This window comes from Panthera uncia, assembly GCF_023721935.1.
Source record: "Panthera uncia isolate 11264 chromosome B3 unlocalized genomic scaffold, Puncia_PCG_1.0 HiC_scaffold_1, whole genome shotgun sequence".
Taxonomy (NCBI): domain Eukaryota; kingdom Metazoa; phylum Chordata; class Mammalia; order Carnivora; family Felidae; genus Panthera; species Panthera uncia.
The window spans coordinates 58,976,118-59,003,305 of record NW_026057582.1 but is presented as its reverse complement, the minus strand read 5'-3'; the positions used below and the strand labels follow the sequence as shown (position 1 = coordinate 59,003,305).

Genomic DNA, 27,188 nt, shown 5'->3' with positions numbered 1-27,188 from the left:
GATCTCTAAGGCATCTTACAGATTTTACATTCTGTTATTCTGTGAAAGGAAAATTGCTAACATTCTAGTTTTGTTTTTGTTTTCTAAGTATTACGAATTATTTTTACAGCCCTGGCATAGGCCCACTGATAATTATGTCACAATGAACATATAGGACCTTTAATTGTACAGTTCTTTTAGACACTTGAGTGCCTAGTAATGAAACACTAGAGAAGGACCAATGAGCAAATAGCAAAATAATATTATTTGCATTTTCAGTTAGTATGTGCTACAAGTGTGTAAGTTTTGGCCCTTTTCTGATGAAACCATATGGACAAAATATTCAGCAGAAAAAGGAGTTAAAAGATTTAGTTCCAACCCAAATTTGCCATATTCCTGGTAGCTGGCATAGAGTAGATGACCAGTAAAAACATACTTAGTCAGTGAATAATATAATTTAAAAAGATTAAAGTAATGGAGAAAGGTCCTATGAGTTGATCATTCTTAGTTTAGAATAATGTCTTACAGAACACAAATATGCTTATCAAAGTGCTTATCAAAAGAGTGCTTATTTGTTGTGTATTAAAATCTATTTACATTGATTCATGATTTATTCAACAAAAATTTATCTGATTTCTATTATGTATAGGCACTGAACTAGTTACTGGCTTTACAATGGTGAGCAAAATAGATAAGCTCTACCTCCATAAAACTTAGGTTTCAGTGAGGAAAACAATAAAACACTAAAAAGAAATTAAATTTTAAAAGGTAGCAAGTGCTCTGCTTTCATGTCAGCAGTCATTTGGTGAAACTACTGAGGTGAGGGAGGGTGTTGCATGCCCCCCCCCACCAAACCATACACAATAAAAATGCTTAGAAGCGTTTTACAGATAACATGTGAAAAGCGAGCAGAGTGTGGACCATTTATTAAAGCATAGCAGTATCTATAACAGTTAAGGGGACCCTTTAAATCTAAATGACTATTTTTGGCCATAAATGAACGTCATATTCAAGAACTGATGTGAGGTCCTAGTTTGGTTATAAACACATTTGTTCATAGCCAGTGTAGTGAGACTCTAGAGTTGAATCCAGGTTGTAAGTGGTTATTTTATTTTTAGGCATTAACAGATTATGGCATTGTGCTGCTTCTTGATGCTGGAGAAACTGTGATGTTAAACACCTTCATTAACCGTGGACTCATCTATGTAGAGTTAGAGCAGTATACTTTCGCATTGGAGGTAAACCTTGTTTCCTTGCAAAAATGAACCTACTTGATATTGCATGCTCTGTTCTGTAAACTAGTGAACAAGTTTCTTTTGGTATCAAATGGCAATATTAATGAGCAATAACAACTTTAGCAAGAATTGTATCGAAGTACTTTGAATGAATAAGAGAATCTTTGCCAAGAAATCGTGTATGTTTACTTTGCTTTGATTACAGGGAAACATCTAATATGTAAAAAAAAAAAAAAATGTTTCTGATTTGATGAAGTATCAAAACACTCACCTCCCCCCAGGGAATATTTTGGCTACACACAAAACTCAATTATTTGGCAAATAGAATGATTTATGTATTGATTTATTTTGCTGCTCAGTGATAATTCTTTCTCATTCACAATTTTCCTCATTCCCCATTGACAATATATCAAAATAAATCTGTTTGTTTTGTTTAGGGCAGAAAATAGGTGCTCAAAATAGGCTACTGGGAATAGACTTTTTAGTGGAAACAGGCACTCAGAATTGCAATGGAAGATAGCATCTGTAGTGTATCAGAAGAAAAACAGGTGGTTTAAAATGTATTTTAGGGGCGCCTGGGTGGCTCAGTCGGTTGGGCGGCCGACTTCGGCTCAGGTCATGATCTCGCGGTCCGTGAGTTCGAGCCCCGCGTCGGGCTCTGTGCTGACGGCTCAGAGCCTGGAGCCTGTTTCAGATTCTGTGTCTCCCTCTCTCTGACCCTCCCCCATTCATGCTTTGTCTCTCTCTGTCTCAAAAATAAAAAAAAAATTTAAAAAAATGTATTTTAATAATTAATTATTGGGGCACCAGGGTGGCTCAATTGGTTAAGCCTCCGACTTCGGCTCAGGTCATGATCTCGCGGTTCACGAGTTCCAGCCCTGCGTAGAGCTCTGTGCTAACAGCTCAGAGCTTGCTTCGGGTTCTCTGTCTCCCTCTCTCTCTGCCCCTCCCCTGCTTGTGCTCTGTCTGGCTCTCTGTCTCTCTCTGTCTCTCCCTCTCAAAAATAAACATTAAAAAATTAAAAAAATAATTATTAGTTATAATTAAACAAAATTCACTATTATCATTTTTATCTTATTTGTATTTTCTGTTTTAAATTAATTTTGGAATTGATATGAGGCAAAAATTAAATAGCAATTTGAGGGTTGTAGTTAAATAGTGGCAGTTTTGCTTTTGTGTGTCTGAAGAACCACAACAGAATAATATGGAGTGGAGTGGTCCCTAATTTTTTCACCTCCAGACATGGCTTATATTATTTTCCTATGCCTGGGAGCCATCTTTTGAGATTCTGCCCCCCTCCCCCCCCAGAATTATTGTTAAGGAAGTGCCTGAGAAACCTTATTCTAGGCAATTTATACTGTGATGAAATGCAGTTTCAAGATTTGAACTCCTTCAGGTTTTGGTTTTGAGATACACCATTCAGAATTCTCTCAGGTAGGTAGAGCTCCATCACTTCTTTGCAGTAGGCAAGTAAGCTCTGGAACTCTGGGCACCAGTGTTGGGGTGGAGCAAGTGAGGACAGTAGGGGTTGGGAGCAAAATACCTCAGCTGCTGGCGAATTTAATATAGGACCCGTGTTATTTAACAAGTACGTATTTATTTAGTACTTAATAAAATCTTTCAACTAAGAAGCACTGGGGCAAGATTTGAGCTCCGATCTTTCTTGATTCCAAATCCTATGTTCTCTCTGAAAAAGCAGGGTACTGGCATTGGCATTGAAGCCTTGGGAATCAGGAATACCAGAGTTCCAGTTCTTGAGGACCTCATGGTCTCAGGGGAATCATTCTGGACCCTTCTCTTTCTTTACCCCACATCTAACTCATGAGCAAGTCCAATCAGCTCTACTGTCGAAGCATATTTTGAATTCATCACTTCTCATTTTTGCCACTGCTGTCCTCCCAATTCAGGCCTTTGCCATCTCTTCCCTGGACTCCTGTAGTCGCTTCTTAATTGCCTTTCTGCTTTTGCTCTTGTTCCTCTACATGCTGTTCTTCACACAGCAACCAGAGAGACCTCTTAAAAACATAAAGAAGATCAAGTTATTCCTTTGTTCACAACCTTCCAATGGCTTCCCATCACATTGAGCATAAAATATGAATCCTTGACTATGGCCAGCCAAGACCCTACATGGTCTGACTGTTGCCCATTGATCTGCCTTCATGGTCAAATGCTCTTCTTTTCTTCACGCAAGTCACTCCACTCTGGCCTTTTGCTTTTGCTTGGAAATGGCAGGCTCCCTTCCTGCCTCAGAGCCCTCACACAAGCTATTCCCTAAGCAAGCACGAACACTCTTCCCACTGATCTGTCTGTGGTGCCTATCTTGCCTTCATTTCAGTTTCTGCCCAAATGTGGCCTCCTTAGCAAAAAAGACCATAGATTAATTAAAACCCAATGTTTAAAAACTTAAAATAAATCAAAATAAGTCTAGAAAGGGAAAACAAAGGGACAGAAAACAGAGAAAACCAGCAGAAAACAAATAATAAAATCATAGACCTGAATCTAATCATATCACATATTACATTAAATGGAAATGGGCAAAATGTGCCAATTAAAATAATGAGAATATCAGATTGGAATTTTTAAAAAGCCCCAACTATATTCTGGCTATAAGAAATATACTTTAAATGATATAAATAGGTAAAAGTCTAGGAAGAAAGCATGCCCTGCAGCCACTAATTAAAAGTAAAAACAAGAAAAAAGTTTTTTCTTCATGTAAAGTAAAAAAATTAATTTAAAAACTAAATTAAAAAATGCAAGTTGAAAAAAACCCAGTGAAAGTATATGACTTTTAATATTAAGATGGCTAAATAAAACAAGCAAGAGAAACAGTCTTAAAACTGCCCAGGGAAAATTTTTTAGTGGGAGTAATTGATTAATAGTGAGGTTAAGTAGGATGAGTACTGAAAACTTATTAGTTAATTGAAAGTTGTATGACCTTCATAAGAACACGTTGACCAGGAAGTAGAATGCAGCATTTAGACTGGCATTGTTTAGGAAGTTAATAGTTAAGCTGGTTGGATTAAGAACATTTGTTTATCCCTTTGTCCTCTTGAAAACCTACCAGGAAGACAGTAAAGGAATAAAAAATATATAATTCCACAAAGTTCAAGATAGTGGAAAAGAGTTGTTCATGGCACCCCAAACTACTACTCAAGATTTTAATACCTCAAACTTAAAAATAAATGAGTAGCCAAGGTTCCTACACTTGAGTGAAGTAAAACAGAGACTGAAACCAGCAAATGCATGGCCATAGGTATATGGGATGGTGGCAGGAGGTGTGAGGTGCATGGAGCGATGGTGTAAGATAGCTAAGTATTATCCTCTGGTGGAAGTTAAACCTGATAGGATACTCATGTTATTTAGAAATTGGAAGGTAAATAGCAAAACAAAAAACAGCAAGTTGTAAAAAGAATTGCCTCTGGGGAGTGGGAATCAAGTAAGGAGAGGGGGAACAGAAGGTCACTGTAAGCTTTTTAGTTTTATTAGACCCTATACACTGTATACACGGGTTGCTTTGATAAGACTAAAAATAAATAAACAACAAATGTCTTTAGAGGCAGTTTACAAATTACAAAATAAAATTGGCCTTATTTTTTTCTTAATTTTTTTAATGTTTATTATGTATATTTAAGAGAGAGAGACAGAGAACGAGCAGAGTAAGGCAGAGAGAGAGGGAGACACAGAATCTGAAGCAGGCTTCGGGCTCTGAGCTGTCAGCACAGAGCCCAACACGGGGCTTGACCTCACGAACAATGAGATCATGACCTGAGCTGAAGTTGGACACTCAACCAACTAAGCCACACAGGCACCCCTCAAATTGGCCTTATTAAACAACAAGTAGAAGTTGAGGGAATGTGGAGACATGGCAGCCATTGGTGTTGACCATGCTTTCAAGGAGATGTTCTTTCAAGGACAAGAACTAGAATGACAGGGCATGCGTAGTTTGATAGTGGGAGGATTGAGGGAAGGCACGTTAGGGTGGGGCAGTGAGGCAAAGATTAAAGATACAGAAAACAGCAGGACTATGATGGAGCAGGTATCCAGAAGAGACAGGAACGAATGAGGTCCCAGTCCACCCTCTGACACAGAAAGCAAGACAGTGTGGGTGAAGGTCTTTACAAATAAACTCGAATCAGTGGAGGGAATGAGAGTTGGGACTTTGCTTTGTGAAAAATGAGTTGTTGTGGTTTGTTATTTATGATCTCCATATTAAAGAAAAAATTAATGCAGATGAGAAAAATAATAAAAATGCTGATAGCTTTATTTTGAGTAATGCTAACAGTCATCATTTATGTCTATTGCTGATCATTAATGTCTAATTACCATATAGTGTAATAATGGTTATATATATAAAGTCAGGTTGACATTTATAAATTTTATCTGATTACAAAACGGAAATTGGTATTCTCAACCTTTTAGGTTTATGATCACTCCCCACAACTCCTCAAATTAATAGGAACATTTAAACAAATCTCACACTTAACAAATTTGCCTCTATTTTAGCCAAATGATCCTTCTAGAGGAGTTAGCTACCAGCATATTTGATTAGATTATATTTGATTAGACAATGACTTTCTTATTTTCTCCCAAATATTTCCATTTGGTATCAAAATTTACTTCAGGAATCTAAGTGGGGAGTCCACATTCGCGGGTTGGTCTCGGTGACTAATACCTTCCTCCCCCAGTAGGATCGCAGAATGCTCATTTGACCCCACTACTCCATCTTTCACCCCAGTATTTGCAGAAAACTCATTCTATCCTCAAAAGACAGCCAGCTTCCTCCCTCTGGCACAGCCCTGGAAGGTTTGTGGAAGAAAGATGGGAAGGAGATAGAAAAGGGGGAACAGAGAAGGACAGGGAGACGATCTGTTAAGCTTAGTCCATCTCCAGCACCTACTAGAGGACAACGTTAGGGCCACAGCATCAGATTTAGCACTTTTAATTCTCTTAACAACCTCTTCCCCAGGGTCATTCAGGTCTATCCTAGCTGACTTCTCTAACTCAAAATCGTGGGGTTAGAGTTTACATTGCTCCCTCTCAGGAGGCTTCTAGGATTCCTGGACAAAATGATACACTCCTTCCCAGAAGTGTGGATTCCAAAGGTAGGAGTAGCCTTAGCTAATCCACATGAAAGGCCCAGTTATATGCTTTAACTGGGCCTGAGTATCTGCTTGTCTTATGGACATGTATTGCCAAAGCTTGTCTCCAAGTGAATTTCTCTTTCTATCTAGATGAGGATGTTTCTGGTGATGTGCACTCAGAAAACAAAAACAAAAACAAAAAACAATTAAAAGAAAGCGAATGAAATATCTCCTTACACACATCAGGGCAAAACCACAAGGAAAGTGGAGACTAGTAGCATAAGATTCCGAGTGAGTTTTCAGTTATGGGTTTCCTCTGCTCCATCGATTCTCACTAGCTGTGATACTAAAAGGAAAAAAAAAAAGTTTCAGGAAGATGTATATTTTTAATGCTTGTGTTAAGTATGTTCATGGTAGAATCAAAGTTAGAAAGAAGTTTAAGAAAGCACAGAAGATCATGTTGCAAAATTAACAAAGCCCTGTAAAACTGTTTCAGGATTTTAAACAAGCTGCGCTGATAAGCAAGACTAATGTGAGCCTTTGTCAAGCCACTGCCATGTGCCATCACAGGTACGGAGTGCAATGTATGTTGACATGAAAGCAGGTAGGACCAACAAATTTATGGTAATGATAGAAGAATAGAAGAAACAGAGGAAAATGTTGTGGAAGTAACAGAGTACAAAAATGGGGAGAGACACAAAGACTCCCTATAAAGTAGTGGGGGGCACACCTGAATGTGTCATTAGCACCCTTCTACCTTCCAATAAGTGATTTAGCCAAGTCTGCAAGAAAATACCTGTATCATGGCATTGCGGTACCCACCTGCTACACCCCAGGACAGGACCTTGGTAATAACCAAGTAATAAAATCATGCATAGCTTGAAATAGCTAAAAATCAAATCAAATTAATTAATTTTGTTCATAAAATGGAACTAGCTTTTAAAAAGCATGTTTCTTGGAAGAGAGGGTGATTTCAAAAAGTAATACATTTTCAAGAATATTTTGCATTTAGAAAACATAGTTCTAAATCTAAAACCAATTACAATAATACCAGTAAATATCCACAAAATACAATAAAATCTGCAAAAAAAAAAAAACCCATATTACTAAAACATTGTTACCTGTTTCTGGGGATATTATAAAAATAAGTAAGTTATAGAAGGGGAGAAAAGAGCAGTTGCGTAGGCTAAAATACAGATGGTGATCAGTTAATAACTTAGATAGTATTGGGGGTACCTGGGTGGCTTAATCAGTTAAGTGTCTGACTTCGGCTCAGGTCATGATCTCACGGTTTGTGAGTTTGAGACCCCATAGGGCTCTGAGCTAACAGCTCGGAGCCTGGAGCCTGTTTCAGATTCTGTGTTTCCCTCTCTCTCTGCCCCTACCCCACTCACACTCTCTGTCTTTCTCTCTCTAAAAAATAAATAAACACTGAAAAAAACTTAGATAGTATTAGAGTAGATATATTTTGTTAACTATAGTGTTTCTACATATACATTTAGCATCTAAAAATTAATTTCTGGTCATTTTGCTTTTAAAAGCATAGAGGTTCACACATGAAGATTTTAATGTGGAATAAAATGTATTTGAGTAAGTAATAGTTTACAGCATTATTTTTCATGAAACAATAGCAATTAATTGGAAGGGAAATTAGGATATTCATAAATTATGTAGACTAAGCTGTGTAAATATCCAATTTAGAGAATAGAATACAGTTTGAATTATTTAGGAAATCAACATTCTGTTTTTCCCTTTAGGACATAGGTAGTACAGCTACATTTCCCTGTGAGAGTAAGACTTTTTTTTTTTTTTAACAAATATAGTAATCTAATAACTGGTACTTGTGAAAGGCATCACTGAGTTAAAAAGCATTTATTTTTCTATAGACAGCAAAACATAGTCACACCACTGTCTGTGTTAATCCAGCAACCTTTGCATAACCCATCTCTTTAGGTAATTGTCATTCTTAAAGAGAGATGGACTAGTGATGACTGATGTGTTTGTTTTGGTGGGTGAGTGCAGACCAAAAATGTCTGAGGTCATTGTATTCTCTTAAAATTAAAAAAAAAAAGACTCCAAAATTTTTCCTAACCTCATTCCTATGTTTAGCAACTATTAGAGACAGTAAAGTTCTCTCTCTGTCAGTCCCCGATCTCTTTTATGAAATGTAATCACTGAGTCTATATGGTAGAGCCTCCTTAAGCTGATACTGCTTTGCAATTCCAAATAACCCAACTTTCATCAGCCGACTGGAATCTCTATTGTCCTTTAATAAAAGTAGAATTTAAATCAACAGTAAAGCCCTGATAACTCAACAGTCCCAATTCCATGTGGTTTCAGTTTTACTGAATTTGGCAATAAGGAATGTTTAGTGATTGGTTGTATTTATTTCAGGAAACGTATTTTTGCTTTTCAAGGTATGCCATAACATACTTTTACCACAGCAGCATGGTTTCTAAGTATTGAGATTCATTATTGATGTCTTCTAGCGGGGAAAGTAAAAGTTTTTTCATTTGGAAAATTCAAAAAAAAGAAAAAGGAATAAATCTTTAAATTTTAGGACTTTGATCTTTGAACTCATGGGGTTGCAGACTTTTGAAGTATGCCTTTGTATATCTCTGGCTCTCACTCTTGTCGTTGCTAGGAGACAACATTCCTTAGGCTGAATATCCTACTTGTTGTCCAATTTGGTCACTAAGAGTGTTATGGTAGAGTTAATTTTTAGATCTCTTTGAGAAAGCCACCTTCAGATTAAAAAAAAAATGGCACAGAGAAAGCCTGATTTACTCAGAATTATATATCCTATCCACTTTTTACTCAGGCACATTTATTTTCCTATTCTTACATTTGCATAAAATGTTTTTGAATCCTGGACTCTGCAAACCACATTCTTTAGTTTGGGGAGGTATTTATGATTTATTTGTACAACTCAGTAGTGCACATCTGGTCACGTATGTGATTAATTTGAAAATGCAGTGGACCTTTGTGTCTGTGGCCTCACCTGCACACTCAGCACATGGTCCATAGTTATGGACATTGTAATGAAAATCATGCATCTTCCCCAGTGATCACGTTATTTTTAAATTTATAAAAGCACATTTTATTTTAGAAAAACTAATTTAATATACTTTTATATATATTTGTAATTGATGCTTAACAATTTATGTCTTGATTAATATGTATCCTGATATAACATAGATACTCTACCAGTTGTTTACTATTGTTTCCCAATTGTTTAACTACATGTGATTATTTAACAAGAGCTTCAATCTAGGATATTGTGTGATATTCACATCTTCAGAAAAATGAAATTGCTATGTCTATAGTGGTATCTGTGTCATTTCTTTTTCTGTCTCTGGGAAGTCTCTGGTTTTGGCACTGTCCACCTCCTCTGGACTTAATTTTTAGTCATTGTCAGCTTTGAAGAACTTGCGAGGTGTCTTTCAAAGTTCCTTTCCAGCTTTAAGCTTTAATAATTATTTACTTAGCCTGAATAGACTAGGTGCTCATTAAACTTTAGGGCTGGTAACTAGATAGGTATAGAAAAATAGCTTTGATTTATTGCCTCATTTTTTCTTTTAAAATTTGTTAGTTTAGGGACACCTGGGTAGCTCAGTTAGTTAGGCATCTGACTTTTGATTTCTGTTCAGGTATACTCTCACAGTTTGTGGGTTCAAGCCCCTAGTTAGGCTCTGTGCTGACAGTGCAGAGCCTGCTTGAGATTCTCTCTCTCTCTCTCTCTGCCCCTCCCCAGCTCATGCTCTCTCTCTCTCTCTCTCAAAAGAAATATCTGATAAGGGGTTAATATCTAATATATATAAAGAATTTATACAACTCAACGCCAACCCCTCCCTCCCCCAAATAATTAGATCAAAAATAGGGAACTTGCATAGATATTTTTCCAAAGAAAACATACAGATGCCAAAGGGTACATGAAAAGATGTTCAACATCACTTATCATCAGGGACATGCAACTCAAAACCACAATGAGAGATTACCTCACACCAGTCAGAATGGCTAGTACCAAAAAGACAAGAAATAACAAGTGTTGGCGAGGATGTGGACAAAAGGGAACCCTCATGGTGCACTGTTTAGAATGTAAATTGGTGCAACCAGTGTGGAAAACATTAAGGAATTTCCTTAAAAAATTAAAAATAGAAATACCATATGATCCAGTGATTCCATTACTTTACCCAAAGAAAACAAAAACATTAATTTGAAAAGATCTGTGCAGCCCTATGTTTATTGAAGCATATTTACAATAACCAAGATATGGAGGTAACCCAAATGCCCTTCAATAGATGAATGGATAAAGAATATGTGGTACACACACACACACACACACACACACACACACACACACTGGAATTACTCAGCCATAAAAAAGAATGCCATTTGCAACAACATAGATGGACCTAGAGGGTGTTATGCTAAGTCGAATAGATCAGGCAGAGAATGACAAATGTGGAAGTTAAAAAACAAAACAAATGAGCAAACAAACAAAAACAGAAACAGACTCCTAACTACAGAAAACAAATTGGTGGTTTCCAGAAAGGACAGGGATGGGGAATGGGCAAAATAGGTCAAGGGGATTGAGAGGTACAAAGGAAAACAGAATGCATTATCCACTTTTAGAATGATTCCTGTAAGCAGTGAGACTGCAGCCTCAGGCATTGTTACCCTATATTCAGTGAACTTTTACCTTTCCAATAGTGCCAGTAATCAGGAGAGAAGCACAATTTCACTGTAAACTACTGAGGGAAGTGAACCTGTGTTTTCTTAGTAACAATCCACAGAGAGAACTCAGTGGGTACCAACTGACTCATGTATGTGAATGTTCACTTTTGCCTGCCTATACTAGAAGGAAGGACTAGCTAGCTTCCTGGTATTTCACTGTTGATTCTTGTATGATCTTCTGACAGAACACCTGATGCCCCATGTTTGGGGAGTGTTTGCCAAAACATGCAGCAAATATCCTAAGTACCACAATTATTCTTCATGGCTTAGGCATTAAACAATATTGAATCACGTTGTGAGAAACTGAATTGCTTTTCAGCCTCAAACTGAATTCTTTCTCAAACCTTTTGAATACATCAAGGGGAAAGTCTCAGCCAAAATCTAGTCTTAACAACTTTCCAACACTTTGTAATAGAACTCAGGTTCAGTTTTCTACAGACCATAGTATCCAACTCCAATAGCTATTTATTTTTACAGTTGCTTTCTATTTATGGTATGAAATATTAATTTTCTACTTATGGGATTGAAATTAAGTTGTCTTTTAAAATAAATTGAGTTAAGGGGTGCCTGGGCGGCTCAGTCGGTTAAGCGTCTGACTTTGGCTCAGGTCATGATCTCACAGTTTGTGAGTTTGAGTGAGTTTGTGAGTTTGTGAGTCAGGCTCTGTGCTGACAGCTCGGAGCCTACAGCCTGCTTCACATTGTGTCTTCCTCTCTCTCTGCCCCTACCCCACTCATGCTGTCTCTCTCTCTCTCTCAAAAATAAACATTAAAAAAAAATAAATTGAGTTAAGTAAAAAACAGTGATTTGGCCTAAAGAAAAATGTTCAGTAAATGATAGCGTAGGTAGAACATAGGGCAGCTGTCACAAAGGAGGGGCTGAAGTTTGGGGAACACTATAAAGAGATATTCCTGAGTAATATCTAGGAGATGACAGTCTCTAGAATAGTTTCCCTGGGCTCCATGTATTTTATGAAGGAAAAATTAGTAAAGTAGTGGTGCATCTTGTTAAATTTTGAGACCGTTTTGAGAAGTAATGAAGAAGAGGCTGGGAGAAAGATGGCCATCTTTATTGAGGGTTTCTTTGCTCAGTGGTTTTCACACGTGCTCATTTGCTCTTCAGAACAATTTTGAAAAATTAATATTAATTTACACATTCAGGTTTAGGTCTGAGCTTTCTTCTGACTACACTGTTGAGATATCAGATCTTGTGCACCAACAGCAGGTAGATTTAAAGCAAAGAATGTGAGCAGAGATGACCACATGAAAAAGTGTGACGTTTGAGGTTATGGTTTACCCAAGTCTGAATCCTAGATATTGTACACTGTTGAACGTCACTATGCTATTTACTGCGCACAGACTTTTCTGAGCCATTTTCTTTTCATCTACAAAATGTAGAAAATTATAACTAGCTTAAGAATTGTTGGAGGCATTAAGTGAAATAGCATAGGTAATGCAATTAGGACAGTACGTGGTAGGTAAGAAGTTACTCAGTGTTAGCTCCCTCATTCTAGAGACTGAATATAATTATTAGATATGCATATATGATGGAAAAGTGACTATATCTGCCCACGAACAAATATTTGATTATTTTACTAGCTCTCATCCTACCACAAGAGAATAATTAGGGACGAGAGATAGAGTTATCATTTATTCACATGTGTTCACAAGTTAATAAATTGAACGCATTTCACTTTTTTTTTCTTTTCTCCTTTCCTGGTGTCATAAAGAAAGCATTTCCCTTTATAGAAGATCTGATATAGGCCTGCCATGTGATAAAAATTTGGTTCCTTTCATTGTATAAGGAAACGTGAAATACATAAATACATTTATTTTAATCTGATTTAAATAGTGTATTTTCATCATTAATAGTGCATGTTTTTCTGTACTGGTCACTGATAGCTGTTAAAAACAAGTTCGGGAATGCCATTCATACTTGTATAGTTCTGAAAAAAGAACTTTAGAATATCATCCCAACATATTCTGCCTTTTTCCTTTCACCAAAAACTTCAAAGACCCTGTCAGTCTTCCTTAGGTCATATGAACTCATGTACTCACTTCCTATGATGGATAATAAAAATGAAAAATTTTTTTTATAAGCGTCAATGCAAATCTTCATGGGTAAATTATATACAGAAAAGCACTTAGAAAATTCATCAGAAAGCATCAATATTTTCATTTATTTTCAGAAATAAGGAGTTTGAAGAAGCTGTTGATTTCTTCACCTGGGCTCTTAAAATTGATCCATGTTTTCTGGATGCTTATGTTGGACGGGGAAATTCTTACATGGAATACGGCCATGATGGAGCTACCAAACGAGCACAGAAGGACTTTCTTAAAGTGTTGCGCATTAATCCAACATACACAAAAGCCAGAATTAGTTTAGGCTATAATTTACAGGTAGTATTCTATAATAACATATTAGTTCATAAAAATTCCTTTTGGAAAAAGGAGAAGAATATATTTGGCCCTTTACTGGTGATTAGGATACATGTTATTTCCTTGGTTATGTACATTTTACCTTTCCCTTAAGGTTAGAGCAGCAGTGAGAAGCGAGGGTTTATTAGTCACAGGGAGGCTGCCTGGGGACCACACCCAGGGGCCTGGTGCATAGTGAGGTGATGACCCTTCAAACCTGAGGTTCCTTAACACCTGTGCCCTGCCTTACCTTACCCCCACACTTACATCTTTTGAAATTTGCCTGATGGGTTTCACATATAACAAACCTGGCTAACATTTGTTTCACTAACCTGTATTGGACCCCAGAGCTATTGTCCTGTTGAATTAATGAAAAGCTAGAGAGAATAAGCAATGGGTGAGAGTTTTGAAGTTGACTTTAGCCATACAATGGGTCAGATAAACACTGTACAGGGATTCAGGTCATCTTCCAAATGGCAGTGAGTGAGAACTTACTGGGCAGGCAAGAGACTAGGTGTTTGTCCTTTCAGCAAGGTGGGAAAGTATTACTCTCTGTGTCACTACACAGGTCTCTGAGTGGTTTCTGGAACACACTGACCTGACCCATGCACTCACGAACCTATTTGCACTAATAAAATATGTAGCGACATCCTTGGAATAAAGTGCTAAGTGTGCTTTATATTCCATGAAGAGGAACTGAGTAATTAAAATTTTCTTCTCTTTTTTAAAATCTTTTTTCAATATTCAAAATTTTAGATAATGGACAACAAACATGTTCAAAATATTGTAATTTGCAGAAATTCTTATTAATAATCTGCAATTACAGTTGATTTTTTTTTAATTTGAAAATAAATGAGTTTGGCTGATCTAATAATATTAATAACATTGGAGTTGATTGTTAAGATTGGCAGCTATAGTGAAGTGTGCCCAAGAACTTATAATAAGGAAAATAAGATTGCTCTCTGAGACTTAAACATAAAATTAGCCATTATTGGATCACAGTAGAAATTTGCAAAGTCAGTTTGAAGAGACAGGATGACTTCCAAAGCTGCTAGAGCTGATTGCAATCCAATGAAATGTGTTAACATTGTCATGCATTGCATTCAAAAGGCATTTTACTGAGCACCTAATATAGGATAAGAATTACTCTAGGCCTAGTGATATGCAGTAAACCAAATATACTTGGTTCTTCTTTTAGAGTTTACTGCCTACTAGAGAGATGAGTATCAAGCAATCATGTGAATAATTATTCAATTATACTTATGATAAGTGCAACAAAGGAAAAAGATGTGTTTTAGGACAACTTATAACAAGTGAACTTAGATTTGTTGAAGGGGTAAGGGAGGGCTTTTTGAGAAATTAACAATTAAAGGGAGTGTGAAAGACTAGTAGTCAGTCAGAGTTAAGAATTGGGGCTAAGACACAGTGAACAACCCATTAGAAAGTCTTGTGAAAAAACAGAGGGCCCAAGTGGATGGAATGTTACGGGAAGAAGAGAGTGTTGTAGGACAAGGCTAGAGAATTGGAAAATGACTGGAGGTGAAGGCCTTTCAGGCCAGTTAAAAATGCTAATATAATTAACCAAAGCAGAGACATCAGAGTTTTGTTTATGAAGATCTCACTTTGTATATATCAACCTGAAAGAAGATTGAGAAACATCAGTATGAGGAAGGATTGAGTCAGGAAAGGAAGGACTTAGAAGAGTTACAGAGGTTCATCCAATTTCTGCTCAGGGGAAAGAGTAACCATTTGTTCAACAAAGACAGATTTCTCTACTGTGTGCCTAGCACTAGCGATATAGAAGTTAGCCAAAACAGATGTCAGAAACAGATGACAGATATCCTATTGTGAGGCTGTCTGCAGCTTAATATTCTTATTCTTGTTTCTCAAATGAATTTGTCATGACAGTGTTGATTTTCACATAATTTGTGCAGAGGTAGAAGATTTGCTGGTTAAAGAACAGTGTATAGTTAAAATATTAGTTTTATGTAAGAGTCACTGGGCTCAGTTTGGTGTATGTGAGGCAGCTTCTGGCAAGGTGGGTTTTTAACCTATGAGAATAAAGGACAGACTCTGGACCTCCATGAATTTATCAGCTCACTGCCTTACGGTGATGAGGTATTTAGTTGCTAGCTGGTCTTCCCTTGGAAATACTTGGACATCTTTCAGTTAACAGCACCCCTCTCCTAACCTTTGTTCTTATTTTCCAGTTGGTGCTAAGGTTTGTATGAACAGATACTTGGTAGATTTGAATGCATTTTTCCATGAAATATGTATAGTGATTCTAAAATTCTAGATGCTGGTAAAATCTGTCAAAATAGGTTTTACGCTATTAGTTTATTCTCAACACATTTATTTTGTTATTTTCATTATGTATATGTTATGTATAGCTGGAGATTCAATGCCAAGGAATAAATACAATCCCTACCTGTGTGTGTATGGAGCTCAAGTAAACCTCATGGTGGTGATTGTCAGAAGCATTAGTGTTCTCCAAGATTGGCATAAGAGATGACTCTGACAAGTAGATTTATTTTAATTAATTAAAATGTTAGTATGAATACTCAGAGGTAATTTAGTCAATTGAGTGCACTCACAGTACAATCTACTTCTTTTTTTTTTTTAATATCTTGGATTTAGCACAATATAAATTGGCCCTTACTAAAGGCTTTAACTGATTAAGTTAGAACCATAAACATTTGTCACATTATAGACAATTTCTAACTTGTCATGTTATAGACAATTTCTAACTTCATGTAAATGAAACCTTATTTTAGGCCCAAGGAAAATTCCAGAAAGCTTGGAATCACTTTACCGTTGCCACAGAAGTTGATCCAAAATGCTACTTAGCCTATGAAGGAAGAGCTGTGGTCTCTCTTCAGATGGGTGATAATTTTGCTGCAATTCAAGACATTAATGCTGCCATAAAGGTAAAAATGCACTTAGATTATATTATCATTGGCATAAATTAGCACCATTAATAAATAGGGTTATGTAACTTCTTGGTTACTTTTTAAAGTAACTTATAGGGAAAATGATATTTGTGTGTTTTCTTTTTCCAGAAGAATCCTAAAGAGTTATCATGGTTTGTCAATTTTATAACGTAAATAACATTTAAAATACAAAATACAAACTCATGACAAATGTTGACTCTTGTCAGTAAATGCAATTTATAGTTTCATGGGACATAAATATTAGTTTGTAATAAAAAATAAATGCAAAAAATAAAATAAGGTTCTGGGTTCAAAGGAACTAAAGAAAGAACAATATAAATTCCAAAATCCTTCTGTAGTGAAATGGCAAATAAAAATCTTAGGTTTTGTATACAGTGACAGAAAAATCTTTCTCTTTTCTTCTGGAGTTTGGATTCTGTTTCTGTAGAAATGGGCAGATTTTGTAATCTTTGAGATGAGAAAAAGGAAAGAACTGAAAGATAATGGCTGCTACCTAGGACAAATAAACACATTAACTATTTAATTTCTTCTCCAGCTTAACAGATAACCTCCCCCTCGCCCCCCCCCCGCCCCGCCCACTACCACTGTGTCTATCTTTTGGAAAGGAACTGAGTAAAGCACTAAGATTATTTGTTTTATTGCAACCAAATCAACAAAGGGTTGACTTTGAATCAACTTCATACCCTGTCATTTCTCAAAATATTTGCTCTAATGGGTTTCACCTGCACTATAAAATTACTAGTTTCCCACAAGTAGATTTCATAACATTCATTTTTAGACTTGAAATTGGAGATAAACACTATTCCCAGATGCTAAATACTCATACTATTATATTGCAGATCAATACTACAGCAGAATTCTTAACAAATCGTGGTGTGATTCACGAGTTTATGGGTCAACAACAGAATGCAATGAAAGACTATCAAGCAGCAATTTCCCTAAATCCTACGTATTCACTGGCTTACTTCAATGCAGGAAATATCTATTTTCACCACAGGCAGTTTTCCCAGGTAAGGAGTTTTCCTTAACATTGCCTTTTAGACACTAAATGCTTTGTTATATATAGTTTCAAAATGCAACCTTACATAACAGGCTAATCATTCATTAGCTCTTTTTTTTTAAGTTCTCTTTCATAAGAATGTTTGTAATTATTTATTAAATGTTTACATCTCTATGGGTTTATTCTTGTCATTATCATCAACCATTCGATACTTGTCCAGTAAACATTGTTCTGGACTTCCCCAAGCATGGGCCATTGCCTGGCTATCCATTGTTGCCAGCTTCTGTCCTGGAATCCTCTCTTTGACTCCACTTAGCCAAATCTCAGACTTCCTCTGAGACTCTTTTTTCATGACGTGATTATCTAACTTGTCTTAATTGCTACCTTTCCTAAACTTCAGTCACGTGAGCACTTGACCGGGAGTAAGGAGATAAAGATGTTAGTTGTGGTTTTATGACATCTTAATCTTTTTGGACTGTAATTCAGAGTCTCTGAAATGAAAATGTTGGGTTATTAGATGATATTTACATAATTCAAATTATTCTGATATTTACATAATTCAAACTCAACTTTAATTTTTTATTTATATTCTCTCTTTTGTTCTTTATCTTCAGTTTATCTTTGTTCTTTGTCTGTCTTTGAGTCAGAAGTTCAATTCATCTATTGTCACCCTTTATTTTATATTGTGGTGAGTTGTCAAGGTGAGGCCATTTCCCTAGTACTGCTTTTAGCAGTTTCCTATGTATTTCAGTCTGCAATGTTTTTGTTTGTTTGTTTTCCTAAAATGTTACACCTGAAATTTTATTTCCCCTTTGACTGAATAATAAATTAACAAGGCAGTTAAAATGTCTAGGTAGAAGGACTTTTATATTTTCTAATTTTAGAGTTTATTGAGTTTTAATGTGGTCTAGTATATGGCAACTTAAATACTCCAGGGGCCTTTTCTAAAAACAATTTATGCTATAAGGATATATAGTTTAAAATATCCATATAAAATATACCTTATAAATTACGTTTTTAATTTAGCCTACATCCATACTTGTTTTTCATTTGGTTCATGTTGGACCGAGAAAGGTTTATTTAAGTATCTTAAAATTAGTGTGGCCCTCTGTAGTTTTCTTTACATCTCTTATAATTTCTGCTTTATAAATATTGCTGCTACATTATTATTTTATGTACAGATAGTCATACACATTACATATGCATTGTGAGTGCATTACAAATGCCCTTCTGTTTCTTTTAGCTCTTTGGAATAAATTTGCTTTTATCTGATATGAAGATTGTGACCTCTGATTTCATTTGGTTTGCTTTTTGCCCGATATTCCTTTGCCCTTCCTCTTATTTTCAATGTTTAGAATCCTTTATTTTAGGTTTGCATCTCTTTTATACAGCAGTTAGATTTTGCTTTAGATGGCAATTTGAAAATATGTGGCTTTTCATAGATGGGTTAAGTCCATTTACATTTTGCCATGGTCAGTATGTTTGATCTTCTGTTATTTTATGTCATATTTTTGTGTGCTGCATTTAAAATATTTTATTCTGTAGTCTGCTTTATTTAATTTTTTGAAACGTTTTCTGATATTTAGGAAGGTTTTCAGTTTTGCTTTAGTGATTACCTTTATAAACATATTTCTATACTCTTAGTTTCTTATTTCTCCAGTTTCTCTACTATGAACAACAAGATTACCATTTAATCTCTTCTTCCTTTAATCCTCCCTCTCATCTATTAGTTGATTTTAGTTAATAGTATTCTTTTTTTAAAAAAAGTGTCTATTTTTATTCTTAAATATGTTCAAGCTTATGGTATCAGCTTGTGCCAGTTTTCCACTGTGTCTCTCTATTCTCCCATTTTGTTGAGAGTTTCGTTATTCCTCCACTGCCAGAGGGGTTAATATTTGCACACTATTTTGTTACCCTTATTTCACATTTTAGCCTCTGTTCTCTAGTTAAGCATACTCAGTTGTCATTACCAGGCTTTTTGCCAAAGTTTCCCTCCCAACTGCTAATTTCTTAGTTGCCTGAAATTGGTCCTCTAGCAGAGTCCCGAGAAAGGGCTCATGAGAACAATATTCCTTGAATTTTTTAATGTTCATAGCTGTTTGCCTGCAGCTTTTACAACTTAAGGTAGCATGTCTGGGTTTAAGGTCCTGACTCACTGTTCTTTCCTTGAATGTTTTAAGTATTTCACTATTTTCTGGTGTTATATGTTGTTGTCAAAAAGCCTGATGCAAACGTGATTTTTGTTCTTCTATTGGTGACTTCGTTTTGTCATGACAACCAAAGTTTTTTGTTCGTTTGTTATTGTTTTTAAGTAAAAGGTTCTACCAAGGTACGTCTCAGAGTTGATGATTTGGAGTCAAAGTATGCAGTATGCATTTTCAAGATGCAGATTTCAGAAGAGTTTTGTTGAATTCAGTGTAAAACTTTTTTTGTTTCATTATTCTCTTCATTGGAATGAATGTCAATTATTATATATAAGATGCCCTCTGACTTCTATATATCAATTATTTTTTCTTATGTTTTTTAATTTCTTAATTTCTGTTGCATTTCTTTGCTTTTTTCACATTTCTCTTCTAAATATTTCCTGTGTTTTCTGACATCTCTGTTATCCCCCGTGGACTTTAATTTTTTTTTTTTCATCTGATTTCTATGTCATGCCTTCCTAACCATGTCTTTTCTGATATCCTTCAGTATTTGTTTATTTTTTTCTTAAACACAATTGCTCCCTTAGCATTTTTTTCTAGTTCGTTTTGAAATGTTACATTATAATTTTTCTCTACATTGTAACAATACTTTTTTTTTCTACTGAGTTTTTATAATCTTTCCAAAAATTAAGCTATTACTTTTCATCCTTGGCTTTTACAATGAAGACAGGCAAATTGCTTCTCTGTTAACTCACATTTGAACAAGATACATCTTTTTCCTGGACTAACAGCAGAGCCTCTTGTGGGAAGCAGGGTGATGGGCCATGGTAACTTTCTAAGTTCTGCTTGCCTTGATGCTATGGCAAAAGACTGCAAAATGTCCTCTCTAAGCCTACCTGGTCTAGGAAGGCTTCCACTACAAGCTCTGTGTTTCTTAGAACTTTCCACAACCCTTACCTTCTAAGATGATGTACTCATTTTAAAAACTTGTTTTTATTGCTTGTATTTTCTGAGAACTATAGCCTCAGTGTTCTCCTCTGACATCCAAGACTGCCTCCGTATCCCTGAATAAAATGACCTGTGGGGCATCTTTATATACCAAAAGCTATCGTTCTTCTCTTTATTTTGCTGGAAAAGTTCAGCAAATATTTTCTGATTCCACTAGCTCTTCATCTCTTCAATCTCCGTATACTTATGATGTACCTGCCATGTGTGAGGCATTAATAATAACCCTGAGGATACAGAGCTGAGCAAGATCAGGAAGGCTTCTTTTCTGATGTAGCTTACTTTTTACTGGAGGGAGAAATAGAAAATAAACAAGAAAAATATTAGTAGTGACAAACATCTAGTGCAGTCTCACATAAGCATTATATCAGTATAAGCATATATGTGGGACTATATGAGATGAGATCGCCTGGGCAGGTAGTATAGCTGGAGAGAGGGGTTTGAGGAGTGAGCCCTGTGGTAGCACCAGTGTTTAAGAGCGAAGCAGAGAGGAGATACCAGAAAGTAGACTGAGAAGGGAGCACCCGGCTAGGATGATGAGAAGAAAAGTAGGAGATTATAATACCTCGAGAATAATGGGCTTTAAGAAGGGAAAAGTGTCCTGTGGCAAATGCTGCTGGGAGAGGTCAAGAAAGAGGAGGATGGAGGAAGTCACTGATGATTTTGGCAAGAACACTGTCACAGCAGCAGAGACAGAGCCTTGAATAAAAGGGTTGTGGAAGTGGGTGGCAGGGTGGCTCAGTCAGGGAAGCATCCGATTTTTGATTTCAGCTCAGATCATGAGCTCCTAACTCATATATATCACCAGTTGCTAAAACTGGATATTTTCCAAGTACATTAGAGCCCAAACTGGATTGATCTCGCTATCCCCTACCTCTTGTCGAGCTCTTCTTCATATAGATCCTCTCTCAGTTCAAGATGTCATCTTCCATCAGGTCACCTGAGTAGAGACATCAGCATCAACCGTATCTTTCTCTTCCTAACTTCTTTCATCCATCAGTTATCTAATCCTGTCAGTTTTGCTTCTTGATTTTTTTTTCCCTCAGATATGTGCCCTCCATTCTGTTCTACTGCCATTGCCTTGGTTTATTTAGGTCTTATTTTTTCCCAAGTTAGATCATGACCCTGGACACCAAGCCCTGTGATGAGATTCATTGACCTCAGTAGTGAAGCTAAATGCTGGGACAGAGAATTATTGAAGATATAATTCTATGAGGTGTGAATGAGATTGTTGTAGCTCAGACCTCAATGGACAGCTGGGAGGCTAATGTTTCCCAGGTTGATAAGCCAAGGTCAGTTGCCTTAAACTTCATCAATCTTAGACCATCTCTGTCTGGGTCCTAGCAATGTTTCCCTGCATTGTGGAGTTAGTTAGTGAGATAAAGATAAATAAAATGACCAGGTCAGTTTTCTGTTCCCATAAATGTTTAAGATCCACACAGGAGGGAGATTCCAATCTTCTAAACTTGCCTTTAATAACTAGGATGAAACTAGTTAGATTTAAGGTGTATTTGATCCTTGATTTTTTTTTTTTAAGTATGGCTCTGTTTTCCTGGCACTAGGGACTCATTAGCTGAGTGAATATTTCATTTAAAATGTATTTTGTCCTCTTTCCTGATATGCTGGATACTTAGGCTTCACAGAGCACACCCTCTCCAGAGTTAAGCAGACTTTGACAGTAATTATGCAGCTATTTTAGTATGCTTGAAGCCTTTTTGTGGAGAAAGTGGCTTCTATTTCCTCCTCCCCACCTCCTCAAACTTTGTTTCTAACTATACTGAAAGGAAGATTTAGGGGCAGGAAAAAGGATCCTTCAACAGATCAAATAATCTCTAGAGACTTAATATATATGTGCATATATATGTATACACATATATGTGTGTATATATGTATATATATATATATATACACACGTGTGTGTGTGTGTGTGTGTGTGTGTGTATTATATGTTTTGGCTTCTTTTATCATTAGTTAGTGACTTAATCATTTTAAATCACATTTGGATGAGCTACGTACATACATCATGAAGTATGGGTAACTTAAAAAGTAACTAGATCTGCTTTTTAATTGCAGATATTATGGCATTAGATGAATTGTTAAAAAATCAAGGCCATCTTTGCAGTAGGTGTCTTTGACCTTTAATTGCTTCATAACTATTACTCCTATACTGCAAGTAACCTCATTAAATGTATGGGCTTTTATTTTCTAAGTAATATATTTTGGAAGCTATGATAGAAAGTTATATTGTTCACAGGTACATTATTGTGTGTTACTGAATTATTTTATTGTAGCTTAAAGTAAGCATTTGCTCCTACTTGATTGAAGTCATGCTTTTGTGATGTAGAATAGTGTGAGCTTTATTGATTATTTACTGGTTAACTAAAATGAAGCCTGAATTACTTTTTGAAGAAAGTCTTGGCCCTGCTTAGAGTCATTTCCTTGCCTCATTTCTGATGATTGTTGAGTCCAGCCTTCTGTTCAGGAGTGAATTCTCTTTAAGCTCTTCAGAGAAGGATGTCATTTCTGTCACCATTTTAGTAGATCCTTAAACTGCACTTATCTGCCACATAGAATAGTTCCATCCAGGAACAAGATGGGTTACACAATCTTGATCTAATTGCCTCTTAAAAGTCATCAGAGGTAGCAAAGTTCACAGAGAATTGCCTTAGGGCTACGTCGTCTCTCCATTTGTAGACACTGGGAAAAAAAATGGTTTATCAGTAATAATTGAATAGAAAATAATTGGTGTTTTGAATATCATTCTCAGTACTTTACATATGAACCTCACAATACTAATTGAGCACTGGAAGTAGAGTTCTATTTGTTTCTTCCATTTTACAGATGAGAAAATTGGGGGCAAAAGGAGCTTTAGTTACTCATCCAAAGACATGGTGACAACAAGTGGTAGAGCCAGGATTTGAATCTAGAAATCTGGTTCCATGGTCTGGGCTCCTGGACACCATGCTACCAGTGTTTCATTTCACTCATGAATCCCTGTAATACACAGAGAAACATAGTTCAGCGAAGGAGACAGAGAAAATCATTAGAGGGGTAAGAGAAAAACCAAGGAGACATTCTGTCTCAAGGGCAGGGAATTTTACAAAGGAAGCAAAGATCAAAAGTGTCCATGCCACAGAAATGTCATGAAAGAAAAGAACTAGAAAATGTCCATTGGGTTTGAGGACATCTGCAGCCTCAGCAAGAGCAGAACTCACAAAATAGGGGGAGATAGAGAGAAGCAAGATTGTGGTGTGTTGGGAAAAACTGAGTGGTAAAAAATCGGAGAACAGTCTGTATTGTTAAAAATGACTTTTCCTTGGGGCGCCTGGGTGGCGCAGTCGGTTAAGCGTCCGACTTCAGCCAGGTCACGATCTCGCGGTCCGTGAGTTCGAGCCCCGCGTCAGGCTCTGGGCTGATGGCTCGGAGCCTGGAGCCTGTTTCCGATTCTGTGTCTCCCTCTCTCTCTGCCCCTCCCCCGTTCATGCTCTGTCTCTCTCTGTCCCAAAAATAAATTAAAAAAAACAAAAAAACAAAACAAAACGTTGAAAAATGACTTTTCCTTTAAGTGAAGTAAGTTTTAAAGTAGGATCCAAATTTTTATCCATCATGGAATTAGAGAAGAGACTCCTATCTTGAGTAGTAGGGGGTCTAATCAGCATCTGAAGTGAGTTGTGGTGAAGGACTATTTTAAAAGTTTCCAATTTATTATTGATCAATATGTTGCTAAGACAATATAAACAAGTGACTAGAAATATGTTTATGTCATAGCTGCGTCAAAATGCTTTAGAAGTTACTGACAGTTTACTCTTAGTTTCTGTACTTAAGCTCTTTACAGACCTGTAGCAAATGATTCTCAAACTAAGACCTCAAAACCAGTCTACAGACCACACTTTGAAGTGTTCCTTTCAGCTTGATGATGAGTAGAGAATAATCTAGAGTCTTTGGTCTTCTTGACAAGTTGATTTTTTTCCTCTCTCTTTCTTCTTCCCAACTGTCATAGTATAACTAAGTTTTTATCCCTTAATGGTATGGTTTAGAACCTTATTTTTAAAATTCATTTGCCTCTGTAGCTCTTAGATACTCTGCTTTTATATGAAAAATGTTAATTTTCCAACATATTTTATCTTGTTGTGACCTTCTTTTCTAATTTATATTTTGCCGCCTTCTAGTGCTGTACAGGGATGTGGGATTTCAGGGGTTGGTAGTAGAGCATTTCACCTCAGCAAGGAGTAGTGTTTTATCACTGACATTATCGAGATTTGCCAACACATGGTGATAACAAAAACAAAAGTGACTTTTGGCTGTTTTTATTACTGTTTTTTACATTGTCTACAGACAATGCACCTCTTTATCATCCCTATTTGGGATGAAATGCTTCCTCTGTCCCCTTGGTATGCCAATGTCCTTATTTTAACTTAAGAGCAAAAGTGCTTTAAGTTACTGTATAGCTTCCAATTGAAATATATTCAAATTACCATCATCTTCACATTTTGTAGGCCAGTGACTACTTCTCAAAGGCTTTGAAGTTTGATCCAGAAAATGAATGTGCTGCCATGAATCGAGCTATTGCAAATACAATTTTGAAGAAATACAAAGAAGCAAAAGAAGATTTTGCATATGTGGTTGAAAGCTGTCCCTTTTGGGCTGCAGTATATTTTAACAGAGCACACTTCTACTGTTGTTTAAAGCAGTATGAACTAGCTGAGGGAGACCTAAGTAAAGGTATTTTTGTTTTGTAATTTTTGGCTAAGATCACAGGGGTTGTTGATATGCTTAGTTTTTGACAACAAAAGGAGAAAGTCATCAGGTCTATTTGTGTAGGTAAACTTACATAAGAATTAATGTTTTTATATATTATATCTTTAATGCTACCAATGTTGATTCCTTTATGGAACAGCTTAAAGCATGGGTAAGCTGAGATACAGAAAATTATTAGGGAAACCATACATAAACAATGGCAGCCTTTCAAAGAAAGACATTGTACAGTGTTCCCCAAGTTAGTTTCCTTAGAAAGATTTAATATTTTTAATCTTACTAAATAATTACTTACGTTTGAAGAAAAATGCTTTCAAATAAATAACACTAAAGTTCTTATAAATTTTTTATTTTTAAAAAAGGAGCCTATTTTCTAATGTTAGCATAAAACATAGCTTGAAATGTTTTTTCTTTTACAGCCCTGTCTTTGAAGCCTGATGATGCTCTCATATATAATCGCAGAGCAGAAGTTCGTGGTAGAATAGGTCTGATTGAGGAAGCCGTGGCTGACTATATTCAAGCACTTGATCTTCAAGAATATGCCCCAATGATGTGATTACACCGACCATGTTTTCTGCAGGAGTCTACACAGCTCTTCTTCCAGAAATCGAAACTTCTTTGTTTAAAAGGTTGCACTATCTTCATTATTGTATACATGATGTTTTGTTATCTACATAACCCTTTAAAGCATTTTAACAATATATTTATACTATATATTAATTATAAAGCTTCTAGATCATTTTTATGCATATTTGAAAAGCTAATAACTGAATTTCCTCATAAGGTGAGGAAACATAAATAGAATGTTTCTTAAGGAATATTAACATCTAAGATATTTTTTAAAGTAAAATAATTCCTTTTGAAATAACACTTTGTGATTATAGAAGGTCATTGACCTTTTCATCAATACCTACTCATAATGTTTTCAACAGTGTCTAGATTAAAAAAAATAAATACAGAGCTGATCGCTGTAAAGAAATTGAGTACATTTCCTCTCTCTTCCTTTAAATAATGTCTATACAGGCCTGTATTTTTCCTGCTACTTACATCATTCCACCAGATAAACATGTTTCTCTTTTACATGTTATCTCCCTGCCAGGACAGCACCTATAAAAATTTTGGCCCTCCTGTTTCTTTAACATAGTTCGTTTTGCCTCTTTAATTCAAATTTCATAAACATATAGAAAAAATTTGTATACACGTATAATTAGCGGCTCACAGAAGTTAATGAGAATAAATAAAACAGGTAAGGGAGTGCCTGGATGGCTCAGTCAGTTGAATGTCCAACTTCGGCCTAGGTCATGATCTCGCGGTTCATGAGTTCAAGCCCTGCGTCGGGCTCTGCGCTGAGAGTTCAGAGCCTGGAGTCTGCTTCAGATTCTGTGTCTCCCTCTCTCTCTGTCTCTCCCTGCTCATACTCTGTCTCTTTCTCAAAAATAAACATTAAAAAAAATATAAAAAAAACAGGTAAAAATTCTGTATAGATTGTCCTTGAAGGATCCTTGAGTGAACCAGAGAAGCCCTTTCCTTTACCTTCCTGATAAAAACAAGGATTCATTCACATTTGCTTCAGTCACTTGTTTTTCTTCTTCACTTCATTCTTGTACATCTCTAGCTCCTCAGAGACATCAGGCATGTTGGAAAGAATACCTCCATCTACTCAGTTTCTGGTTTTTGTTTTGTTTTTATTATTATTATTATTATTATTATTATTAGTTTGATGTACCAGATTTTCACAATAGAAGGTTGATTTTAATATGTGAGCCACTGTGGGGTTGGATGCTTCACACTATTTCAGGATAATCTTCTAGGCATGATATGTGGGCTCATGTGAGGATTGGGTCATCCCTAGGGAATTGTTTCAGTTGGTGAACCAGACACATT

General features: G+C 36.2%; 1 protein-coding gene across 1 annotated transcript in view; it reads left to right on the top strand.

Moving 5' to 3' along the window:
• Positions 1-26,443, top strand: part of TTC6 (tetratricopeptide repeat domain 6) — a 205,674-nt gene extending 179,231 nt beyond the window's left edge. The window contains exons 26-32 of the mRNA XM_049611599.1: positions 1,098-1,217; positions 6,792-6,865; positions 13,221-13,431; positions 16,224-16,376; positions 17,240-17,410; positions 25,046-25,271; positions 25,724-26,443. Of these exons, the coding sequence (XP_049467556.1) occupies positions 1,098-1,217; positions 6,792-6,865; positions 13,221-13,431; positions 16,224-16,376; positions 17,240-17,410; positions 25,046-25,271; positions 25,724-25,860 (1,092 nt within the window). The 3' untranslated portion in view covers positions 25,861-26,443. The remainder of the gene's footprint in view (positions 1-1,097; positions 1,218-6,791; positions 6,866-13,220; positions 13,432-16,223; positions 16,377-17,239; positions 17,411-25,045; positions 25,272-25,723) is intronic.
• Positions 26,444-27,188: the final 745 nt, after the last annotated feature.